We start from the raw sequence: 12,707 nt of genomic DNA, 5'->3' as shown, positions 1-12,707 counted from the left end.
CCTTCTTTTCACTCTGCAATTTGTGACTTGTTAAACATATTTTTACTCCTGAACTTATTTAGGCTTACCATAACACAGGGGATGAATGCTTATTGACTCAAGACATTTCAGCTTTTCATTTTTAATTAAATGATCAAAAAAAATCTAAAAACATAATTCCACTTTTACATTATGCAGTATTCTGTTTAGGCCAGTGACAAAACAATCTAAATGTAATCAATGTTAAATTCAGGCTGCAACCCAACAAAATGTAGAGAAAGTCTAGGGGTGTGAATACTTTCTGAAGGCCATTTAGAAGTTACTTTTATCCAATGCATTATCTAGTTTCACATCTCTTTCAGCATGCTTAAATGTAGGTATATGATTATCCAAAGCGAAATACAGCCCCGCGTGCATACATTTTACGTATGGGTGGATCTGGGATTTGAACCCACTATCCTGGTATTGCAAGCACCATGCTCTACCAACTGAGCTACAAAAGATCCCCATATTGAATAGCATCCCAATCTTGTTGAGTAGCATCCAGAATTGATATCCTATGTTCTTCTCTCAAGGGTTGCTGAAGAATACTATTTGAATTGTACAGTACTCTAAATGGTCAAGAATACCTTTTCATGGACAATGAAAAATATAATTTCACTGACTCAGCACTATTCGGATCAAATGCATGTACTATCAAATCAAATCAATGTTTTGTCACATGCGCCAAATACAGCTGGTGTAGTCTTACAGCTTTATCTGCTTTAAGCCTTTTTAGGACTTCAAGGACGTTACTAGTTTCACTCTTCTTTCATCAGCAGCATGCTTAACTGTTGGTATATGATTCGTATACATGCTGTCCAAAATCAATAGGGTTGTAATGTAGAGAAAAGTTAAAAACAAGAAAAAACAAAAATTCTTAAAATGACATACATTTGTTTAAGCAACACAGAAGACTGATGGCAACACATGTATTTAAACTATTCAGGAGTGTGTGCATGTACATTTGCATTGTTTATGATAAAGTTATTAACTATATGTTTAAAAAAAATATACACTGCAAATGTAATTTGCCTAATTGCAACAATTACATACTGCATCTTTCCCAATATAAAACCCCAAATTATGAAGGGTGTCGCAAGAAATGTGGATGCAATGAAAAACAATAAGTCTGTAGTAGAACGTAGTCACGCTATCAAAAGCTATGATCTATCATGCTACAGTATTTGCTCATAAGTACTCTGCTAATACGTCAACATGCCAGGCGTAAGCCGAAAAGAGAGTGGTGAAAAGGGGAGTGGTCAGCATCTGTCATCAAGCGCAGCGCAAAACTCAACTAGAGGATCCATGTCAACCACAATCAGAAGTGCAACCAAATGAGAAATAAACAGAGTTGTCAGGGCATTCACCACACACACTGGAGAAGCCAAAAGGTTCAATCAGGACTAAAGAAAATCTCCTATCAGCAGCCTATGGCGCCGGTACTATGTTAGGACATAGTAATTAATGGGACTAGGTCCTAGTAATCTATTCTTATCTATTCTATCCTCAGCTAGTAATAGCCAAATGAAAGAATACTGTACTCATAACTGACATGTAAAATGTAAGATGTTCATGTGTTGAAAGAAAGCAGAAACGCTTAATTCACAGTTTTTAAACCACACCGCTACATCTTGAGAGCGAGTGTTGAATGCAAATAGTTAGTTTCACCTAAAACCATCAGGCACGTGAAAAAGCAATGAGAAATACCAAATAAAACACACGTGTACTGTATGGTCATGTCCACTTTTATGAAAACACATTACAGCAAAACACTCCAGCATAATGGAAGTGGTTGTGGTGTACATTTTCCTGAAGAGGAATGAAAACACACTTCAGCTCTCTGTTGATGATTTAATTCCCTCTCATATAAATGCAAATGAGATGTGTGAACACAACTATTTTGGATTACTGTATTGCGAAAAACAAGTGTTCAATTTGAGGATCAAAACTTCATCCAGCTAAACCAAGAAGTTCTGACACAGGATGTATCCTCGTGTGTCAATATCATAATGTGAAGTATGAATCTGTAGTAAATGTATTTAATCGCCCAAACAACTGCTAAAACTTGTGAAGTGTGCTGTGGATTGCAGTGGATCATAATATGTGCCCCTGTACACTATAGAAATAGGCTAACCAATTCGGATGAAGACAAATAATGTGTAAATGCTGAATGTGAATGCTTTGATATTAAAATAAAGAATGAGCAAAGTTTCCCATAATGTTCAAAAGTGAAAAAGACAGCCCGACACAAGACTGATTTGAGGGGTCCTAAACAGCACTTCAGAATGTGGGAGTCGTGCTGCTGATCATTGTCCTTATTGATTAACTCACACATTGGCCTACTTCACAATACACGCCTGGACTGAAAGTTCACACACAATCATTTCCTCTAATTCTAACCTTCTGCTGTCTGTGAGGCAGACCGTAGCCATGAAAGTAGGCTAACATGTAATTTATTGGTATTAAATAACTCTCATTTATCAACTCTCCATATCAGAAATGGCATATACAAAGTAACATCGGATTAATAACAGGTGCATAGGTCGGCTGTTGACACAGTAGGTAGCCTAGCTGGTAAGAGTGTTGGGCCAGTAATCGAAAGATCGCTGGTTCGAATCCCTGAGCTGACTAGGTGAAACATCTGTCGAGCAAGGCACTTAACCCTAATTGCTCCTGTGAATCGCTCTGCATGAGAGCGTCTGCTCAAATGTCAAAATGTAAAGATTTGATGGGCCACTTACCCATTCATTTCACCACAAAAACAGAGTTAACAACCCAAACACCTTCATAAGCATGAACGTCTTAAATGAGGAAACAGCCCCTGGACTATGCTGGTTGCATGACCATTCAATTTGGAGCTAATGCCAGTGGTCTAATGTGTTGGTTTAATTCAATCAGAGACAGGCGAAAACAGTAGTGAAAATACATTAGATCTTGTAACATACGTGGAAGAAATACCTCACCCGGCAATCACTTTGCCTATGACATAAGAGCTGGTCTCCCACTCTCAAATACTACTTTTAAATTATGTTAATCTGAAACCCTCCCTATCATTTTGTTTATGCGGATAGGGGAAGTATTTTACACCATGTAAAGATAAATGGTGAATTAAATAGGACAATACATCAGAACATACGTTTTAGGACACATGCAAAAATAGATAAGATGGAACAGTATGCGAAAACCAGACATTTTGAATGCAAAAGACAGATAAATTACACACAAACTTCTAATTTACACAATGTGAAATAATAACTATCATTATTATCAGGCTAGTTTCAGTATTATGCTATTCCTATACTATTGTTATTATTATCATTATTAGTAGTAGCATACTAGTGTAGGTTAGTTAAAATTTAATTTTGAACACATACACTAAAATAACATTATAGCAAATCCCAAATATGATCAAGTGCATCCACATGATAAACATGATATTTCTAGAACAAACTATTTCTGAAATTGCAACCTCATCCAGTGTTAAACTTTTCAACATTAAAACGAGCCATGCATACACCATAAACGCACCGGAAAATTTCTCCCAGTTATCATGTAATCAATAAGTGAAATAGTCCAACATACCATAAATACCGGTGCTAGTGATCATGTCTTCAAGCCTAAAAACAAGGGAAAAGGAAAACAGCAGAATCGGAATTTTCACGAGGAGGAATTCCAAAGGTTGCTTCTCACTTTTCCTCTCAGCTATCGAATATCACTGCCTGAAACGTGGGCCCTTTCGTCAGGTATTCATTTTAACCTACATGCATATAATTAAAAAGAAAATAAAAAAAATAAAAAAATCTCTTGGCTAGCATGTGGAGAGGCAAAACACATGACCACGAATGTAAAGCCTATGTCAGTTCTCCTTGTTCCTTGTTGAGGCTTCGTATGATGACATAAAAATATTTATATTTTTTGTGCAACCCCATTAGAGGAAGCGATTAAAGCATCATGATGTCCCATTACTTTTAATAATAGATTACATGCAGTCAATTGTCACCACGAAGAGCGCAATGTCAACGTACGTATTTATTAACCTCATACAAGCAGTTATCGCGGCAAGTTTGTTATCTTCAGAATATCATACATGCGTTCACTTGAAAATTACTTTGAAACAATTTGTATCGCCCTCATCACAATGATTGATTCTGAAATCATTAATTGCTCAAGCGCCTGAGTGATTCTCAGCGGTGGCATAAACTTCACATCCTCGCAGTACTTCTGTATTTGAAAATGCCTATCTAAAATGTTTTAAATACATGATAACTGTATATGTGCCTACCACAGAGATTCTAAACCTGCAATTCTGCATGATGCGTGAGAACGCTTCCAGAGGCATACCGTAAAGCGCTTTCTCTTACGTAGTGCAGCTTCGCTTCTTTTTAATTGTTCATATCTAAAATAGAGACACGTTAACTCTTACCTGTATATATGACAGTGCAGCTTCAAAGATTAGAGTAACATCGATCCACTGGATATGCTTGGTGAATGGGTGTTCAGGTTAAGCGCGGCTGCTTGCGATTTGAAACCATTCCAAGTCAAATGAAGACTGACCACAGCCTCTGCCATGTTGGAATTTCAAACACTGGACAGCTGCTCTACAGAAGGCATAATGCGGCGCACTGCGCATGTATTCTAGCAGAGGTGGCAAATTCAAAGCGCTTCCAAAAACATTGACGTGCCAGTATATATTGGTAGGCTGCGTTTACATTGGATAATTGATTTGCTTTTCATTATGAACAATACATTTCACATGAAATATATAGTTTCAGTATGAAGAACGAATATATTCACCTGTATGATTAGAAATTGCTATAAAACCAAGGCTATAATGATTAGGCTATAAATAGGTAATGCACTGGTGATCAACATATAGCATTCCAGTATCTGAAACTGATCTGTTAGGGTAATTATATAATTACTACACACATTTCATTATAATTAAAGTCTCTGTGTACAATGTTTATTGGTGTACAACAACACATATGATACAGTAATGCATTCTCAAAATCGTCAAATGTGTCTTTGGGGAAAAAAGATGCTGGATATTCCCTGCTTGTCTTGATTCAGAAATGTATTGGCTAAATCCTTATTTCAGTATGATGTTAGTTACATTATATGACATTGATCATTAGATCCCTAATTCCATCTCTCTTGTATCATTCCACAGCTCCTTGAAGGGAGGAGGTTATCTCTCTAGCCCATTGGGATGGCAGGCTAGGAGTAGCCCCAGTTAGACATGGGATCTGGATCCTTGCACCCTTAGTCCCACAATGCCCTATCAAATTCATGTGCAAGGGCCTTGGCGTGATGCATTGGTTTAGCCTTGAGCACTCCCCACAGACCTCCCCATGCCACTTCCAGCAGATCCTGAGTTCTTTAGAGAATTCGTACACATAGGCAGCCCAGCCTCAGCTGCTGTGCCGCTCTGACCAATGACAGCTCCAGCTCACACACTGCAAGGTAATAACTGCACTGATTCAGCGGTGCAAAGCTAATACCTATAGCTTGCAGCCTGTGGGAAAGAATATCCTACCTTGATTGTTCTGTGTTGCTTGTCAATTTTCCAATCATTCCCTCCTTATTCCATCTCTTAAGGTTTTTGCAAGGTAATATGGCATTGTTCATTTGAAAGAAAAGGATGAGCAAGATAAATAGATAGTTTACTGATAAAGAAAAGTCTCTAGAAAGGAGACTACAAACATTAGTCTCTGTTCATGTTCATTACTTCAAGCTGTTTAGATCATACAAGGTGAACACAAAGGAGGAGAGAGCGTACAGACAGAACAGTAGATGTAATCAGATCAGGTACTAATCTCCTGCTTGAGATGTTTCCAACCCTGGAATTAAGTGAGAACACGCTGCTGCTCATCAGTGCTGGGATTGCGCTACCTGAGTGTTACAATGCCCAGTTAATGCTATAGCTACCAGACTCTGTCTGCTCCTAAGAACAGCCTCTGACAATCTCAGGCTGCGTCCGCAATGGCACCCTATCACTAGGCTATATTGTGCCCGATTTTTGACCAGGGCTATAGGGCTCTGGTCAAAAGTAGTGCACGATATAGGAACTAGGGTGCCATTTGGGACATGGCCTCAGTGTGCTCTAGAGGTCAGGGATAAAACAACCGCAGTGCATTTCCAGGTGTAGCCACGTCCATTGTCTCCTCCCTCATATGAGAATGTTCTGTCTGCGCCTTTTGTCCTTGTGTCAGCAGGTAGGACATTCTAAATTATTTTGCTCAGCTGCCTCCCTGAACTCTTGCTACAGCACGTAGATACACACATCATCTAGACTCCCCCACATATCAGGGATGCAGCTCATGTCTATCTGAAACCTCCTACGGTGGGTGATCAAGTTAAGAGACTTAAAGGAACATTGATCAGGAATTATTGTTTTTTTTCTCTCCCTGTTTTCACCTTTGTTCATGTGCATGACTGTTACTGTTAATCATTCATTAGGATTGACCAAATGAACATTCATTACCCTCAGAGATCATTAATTAATGGAAAGGAAATGCATCATTCTCACAAAATACGATACACAAAACCCAGTAAATGTGGTATTATACCGTGTTTTCAACACATAGGTTGAGGAATAATGCTGTTACAATTCCGATACAAGTGTATGTTATTTTACAACACATTGCACTAACGAACCACTGTAACATGCTCAGCTAAAATGTTCATTGCAACATGATTCATATCGAAATAGTTCATACAAGATATGAAGTATATACTGAAATAGTTCATACATAATATAGACAACAGGTTGCATAATGCAGAATTCAACAATATTATGCAGTTTATATTTAACTAAACCACTACATTATGATAATCAGAGTACATTTTAGATCAATCTGAGGTTACGATCTGGGCCCACTACACCTGTAACAAAAAGTAGCTCTTTGACGCAATGAGAATGTAGTGTGGCTAGAATGTTTGCTCAAGATATGTCTCACACAGTAAAATTGTTCATCTCCTCAGGAACAAGGTTAGGGGTTTGCAGAGGCATGTGACTGGCTGTTTTTTAACCTTCTGCCTACAGCCTCTTATGTCACCTCTGATCACTTCAAAGTGGCTGCTCTTGGTTTATTATTTCTGCCATGAAACACTAGCTTTGGAGAAAACCAAACAACGGCTGCTCTCAAAGAAGGAGATTGTGTCATTCGAGATATTTTAAACAAATAGGAAATGTTTTAGTCTAGATCCCTGCTTTGTGGAATCTGATAATTGTCTCGTTCTATGTTCATTGTATTTAGACAGTTCTCTTTTATTTTGCCATGCGTGATATCTATAACTTAACGTTAATCTATTATTAATAGAGATGAGAACATCTTATCTCATGTATCTAGCGAAACACAGATGGACTAGTTTTCACTTTAAAATCTAGACTGTCAACAAAATATTAAGCCTTAAACGAAATATTTAGCTGCCTTTGAGCTTTTTTCGGGGGGAGTGAGGGGGGGGGGGTAAATGTTGTTAATATCACTCTAATTGACTGCCTTCTTGTACCTCGTATACTTAAAGTAAGCACTGTGCTGTGTCATTTCAAAATGCGGTCCTCAGGTGCATCTTAACAAATAAAGCTAGTGCAAATCACCAAGGTCCATGAATAGAAATAAAAGTAACAGTGATTGTGTGGCCCTCTGGGGGGTTGATAAGAGAGTTTTGGAGGAGGAAGTGGTTTGATAAAGAATAAAAGTCTAAAGCAACCTCCACAATAAAACTCAATGGCTGCTGAAGAGTCCAGGTAGAAAATAACAGAAAAATGAAAAATGAAAGGTTTGCTTTCTCACATTATTTCATGATGTGTAGCCAAGTCCCTTTATGGACTGGGGCTAAAATCCTAATGGGGACAAGCTTGAAGTGAATAGAGCCCACAGAGGATAAGCTACTAAATCTTGCAATAAAAGCAATGTGATTTACAGTAAATTCCACAAGGCTGACAGTGCCACAGCTAAGGGCATAAACACTCCTTTCAAAGCTGTGCTGCCACTCGGCTCTATCTGCTGTGAACTACAGTTGCACAGCGAGCCGTGCTGCTAACCAGCAATGACGTTGATAAATAACCAGGAAGACCCACTGTTGGCTTAAAACTAGAAGTTGTTCAGTTGCAATTCTACATTTGTCCCTCTTGAATGGGTCTGGAAGTGGCTTTACCAGTAATCTGTCAGTGATTGATTGGGTCTCACCAGATCCCCACCGTGTTTTCTTCTGCAGCCTCAATGCTCAGCCACAGCAGAATGCTACAGCAGGATGGCTGTATTAGGGAAGTGCATGCCTTATTTACCTGCTACACAAGCACACTTAATTCCACTTGGGTAAATATGTGCAGGGTGAACGCCAATAAAACAGGAAATGAGAAGTGACATGTTCTTGTTGGTGCTGAATGCATGCGCCCAGGGATAAACAAACACACTTTTATAGACCAATGACTCTAAGATGTTTAAAATAACTATTTCACCTGTCATCATCCCCGTGCAGCATTGTAATGTTGAATTGATCATTTGTCCAGTATTACCAGCATAAAATGGATGGCATAATTAGAGGGCTATAGTTGTTGTCAAAATGGAACACGACCACATTCAATTCCCAAATATACAGCAATTGTTGTCAAAATGGCATTGTCTAATGGTACGTGCACAGAACTGTTGGAACGCCTGATCTTTATGGGATATGCTTTAGGTTTATCCAACAGTACTATGTCCAATTTAGACTGGGTGCTAGATATTGATTACATTTACCAGAAGATCCATTTTAATTAAGTGAGAAGGCTGAGAAAGATGGCGATGTCTACCAGTGATTTCTTCTTATTGTTCTTTGTGCATCTTCTGAGAAATGATAGCAAAAAAGCAACACGTGGAAAACACATTTCATACAGTTAGACTTTAGTCTTTAATCAGGTATTTAAAACAGGCCTTGGGTAATAATCAAATTCATTTCACATGCAAAGAATATTTTAGTTATTTTTAACAGGAGGTTTGGGCATGAACATTTCATGTATGAATTTTAATGGAGATACTTAAATGGTAATTATTCCACCCAGGCTCAAACGCAGGTAACAAATGGAATTCAATCAGTGTCCGTGCATAATGACCGTCATTATGAGAAAGAAAATAATAATGACATCCTATCTGCATTAAACCTGCAGACACTTTACACAGTGATCCTGTACCCATTATTGATCTCCATGGAGATAAGCAATTGTCCCTTTTCAGCATTGTGCACCAATGTTAAATACAGCACATTTTGTTTGCTGCTGCAAACTATTCCAGTGGATGCCACAATCCATTCAATTTACTACTTGAAATCACGGTACTTGTTCTTCTTAATTCACATTTTTAGACATTGCCGTCATAGTTAGCTAGTGCTCCCTCTCTAAACCCCCTGTTTTCAGGTTTGAAACCAGCATAAGTACAAGCCGACATTAACTTCTGTTCAAAAAAAAACATCTAGTGTAAATGACAGCTGAAGTTTGTTGTAGGGATATTTGGAGTTTTACTGTGATGAGATTATACTGTTTGTGCTCGGAATTCAAGTAGCTATGCTCTCTCTCTACTGCAATGCAGCCATCAGGTCCTCAATCAAATGTACACTTGAACAAAATCAGGTAATCTCCTCTCCCACATCACTGTTTTAATGTTTTACCTAAGTAGTGTTTATCCAAATGATCCCCTATGAATGAATCTGAATGATACAATGGTACTGGTAATGCATTCACTTATTGACATTAGTGGTTGGTTTGAAAAGCACTGCCGAGATCTGCAAAGAACAGCGTGTTTTTGTATGAAATGCAGATAGAATAGCAGTTGTGACTATACCACAAGTTTAAACTCTAGAATACTCCGCTTTTTTCGGCCCACTCCAGGGTACAGTAATCATGGATCTACTGACAGGGTAACTGCGGCAAGGTTGAGCGGAATATTACTTGGCTGGACAAAATCCCTATGGTTTACACTAGATTCAATAGCACTTCAGTTGGATGGACTCAATGAAATATCTAAGCTCTGAGGAGTAAAACTGAACTGGGCCTCGAAAGCTTCTGACAGATTTTTAAACATAGACTGTAGCAGACTGCTCTCAGAGTATCAGTATAACGATATATTTGTAACATACCGTACATCTCTCATACTGTTTTCATACTGTTTTACTTTTCAGATTGTATAGCTTATAACTTGCCAAAAGCATCAGTCCTATTTAGATACTATTTGGTCTTTGTCATTGTTTCAGTGTTTTTATGTTGTCTGTTTTTTTCAGTTTCTATGAACACCGCTGTGGCTAAGTATTATTGAAACTGAAATATGTGAATATCCAGATAGTAGTTGGGATTTCAAAAATAGTATCAAATAGTATCAGTGACCATTCTGGCCATCTTCTCAAAAGATATCCAATCAATCATTCATTCACTAAGTGAATTTCACAAGCAGTAGTATGTGTCAGGTTCAACATTATAAGTTGCCAACACACACACACAGTAAACAGCACTTATGAAGACTCAAAGATGGCCAATTGGAAAAAGAATTGAATGACAATTCCAACTAGTGATCCAAGCTTTACATACCTTCTGTTCCAGACTAGCTCCATCTGTTTGATTTTGAGAGCACTGACAAGGGTTGCAAAGGGTTGGAAACTTTCCGTTAAATTTCCAGAATTTTTCCGGACATTTTCCATGGGAAGTTAAGCCCGGGAATTTTGTGAATTTTGCTTAAATTCATCCAAAAAGTTAGCTTAAAGCAGTTAACCTTTTTTGTGGGGTACACATAAGGCAATTCTAGGTCTTGTGGTATATTTTGGTTAAACTATCTCCAATTCAATGGAATTGCAACCCTCTGCATGCTCTTCCATCACATGTACAGCTGATATCCAAGATCTTGCACACTAATGAGATGCTATTGAGCCCACACTACTACATGCTTTCTGGTAAGTTTTGATTACAATTCTGGGTGGCGGGAATATATTTCATATGACATACATGATTTTTTGTTAACTAGTACATAGTAGCCTACAGCAAAGTCTGTTTAAATAATTTCGAACTTGTTAACAATTTCTGCTAGTTAATTTTTGCTACAAAGTGGGTTTTAGCTTGCTTGTGCCTGCTAACTGAGGAGTGTTAATTCACCTGTTTCCATACATGTGTCATTTTAAAACATTTATCTTACAAAGGAGTTGTTTAATCTAACTGCTTAACTATTTATCTGTACATGGAATTCTATTTGTTGTTTTTTTACTTATTTATTTCTAATCTTTACAGGAAAATGCCAAGGACACTATCTGATGTGTGGAGCCATTTCACTGCAGCTAATGTAGAAGGAAAAGCTGTGTACATTTGCAAATACTGTGCCAAATCATATGTGAAGAATGCAACAAAGATGCAGAATCATCTGGCCAAGTGCATACAGTTCCCTCAGTGCTCACAACAAGCAACCTCTGACAAAAGTCCCTCTACTTCTATTTGAGGTGAAAATGATGAATCAGACACATTATCAACAGCAACAGCTCATGGTCCTCCTGGAATCAGAAGTTTGTGAATGTTCTTCGCCCAGCATACACCCCTCCAACCAGACATGCGTTATCTACTAATTTGCTGGATGCTGGATCAGAGTTCAAGTGAAGGTCAAGCAAATCATAGAGAAAGCAGACTGTATTGCAATCATCTATGATGGGTGGTCTGTCAGGAGGTCTATGTGTAGCTGGTGTATAGGAGTCAGGCGCAGGACAGCAGATATGAGTAAATAAACTTATTTTACTCAACATATAATAAATGTAATACAAAAACAGAGCCCACAATAACGGCCGTTCCTACATAGAAACAATCACTCACAAACAAACATGGGGGAACAGAGGGTTAAATAATGAACAGGTAATTGGGGGAGGTGAAAATTGAAACCAGGTGTGTAAGACAAAGACAAAACTAATGGAAAATGAGAAGTGGATTGGCGATGGCTAGAAGGCCGGTGACGTCGACCGCCGAACGCCGCCCGAACAAGGAGAGGGACTGACTTCGGTGGAAGTCGTGACATGGTCAAAAGTTTGTGGGCAAGGAATGATTAACTACATCATCTCCACCCCTCAACCAGTATTCTACAAGAGCACAGACACAAGGGACAACGGACATACCGGTCCCTACATTGCAGATGAGCTGAAGGCAGTCGTCAATTACCTTGGACCACAGAAGGTATTTTCACTGGTGACAGACAATGCTGCGAACATGAAGGCTGCTTGGTCTAAAGTGGAGGCGTCCTACCCTCAAATCACACCCATTGGCTGTGCTGCTCATGCATTGAATCTGCTCCTCAAGGTCATCATGGCACTGATGACAATGGATACACTCTACAAGAGAGCCAAGGAAATGGTTAGGTATGTAAAGGGTCATCAAGTTATAGCAGCAATCTACCTCACCAAGCAAAGTGAGAAGTATAAGAGCACCACATTGAAGCTGCCCAGCAACACCCGTTGGCATGGTGTTGTCATCATGTTTGACAGTCTCCTGGAGGGGAAGGAGTCTCTCCAAGAAATGTCCATATCACAGTCTGACAATATGGACAGCCCCATCAAGAGGATCCTCCTGGATGATGTATTTTGGGAGAGTGGTAAGCAGCCTGAAACTCCTGAAACCTATAGCAGTAGCTATTGCACGGATTGAGGGAGACAATGCCATCCTGTCTGATGTTCGGACTATGCTTGCA

At 38.8% G+C, this 12,707-nt stretch overlaps 1 protein-coding gene across 2 annotated transcripts in view; it reads right to left on the bottom strand.

Annotated features, from left to right (window-relative positions):
* Positions 1 to 4,589, bottom strand: part of LOC129821311 (fidgetin-like) — a 34,198-nt gene extending 29,609 nt beyond the window's left edge. The window contains exons 1-2 of one of the 2 annotated variants that reach the window (XM_055878831.1): positions 4,445 to 4,589; positions 3,604 to 3,638 (exon numbers count right to left, since the gene is read on the bottom strand). In XM_055878831.1, the coding sequence (XP_055734806.1) occupies positions 3,604 to 3,628 (25 nt within the window). In that variant the 5' untranslated portion in view covers positions 3,629 to 3,638; positions 4,445 to 4,589. The remainder of the gene's footprint in view (positions 1 to 3,603; positions 3,639 to 4,444) is intronic. The other variant, XM_055878832.1, reaches the window with a different exon arrangement.
* Positions 4,590 to 12,707: the final 8,118 nt, after the last annotated feature.

This window comes from Salvelinus fontinalis, chromosome 23 (assembly GCF_029448725.1).
Source record: "Salvelinus fontinalis isolate EN_2023a chromosome 23, ASM2944872v1, whole genome shotgun sequence".
Classification (NCBI taxonomy): domain Eukaryota; kingdom Metazoa; phylum Chordata; class Actinopteri; order Salmoniformes; family Salmonidae; genus Salvelinus; species Salvelinus fontinalis.
The sequence above is the reverse complement of the archived record's forward strand: the minus strand, read 5'-3'. Positions and strand labels throughout refer to the sequence as shown.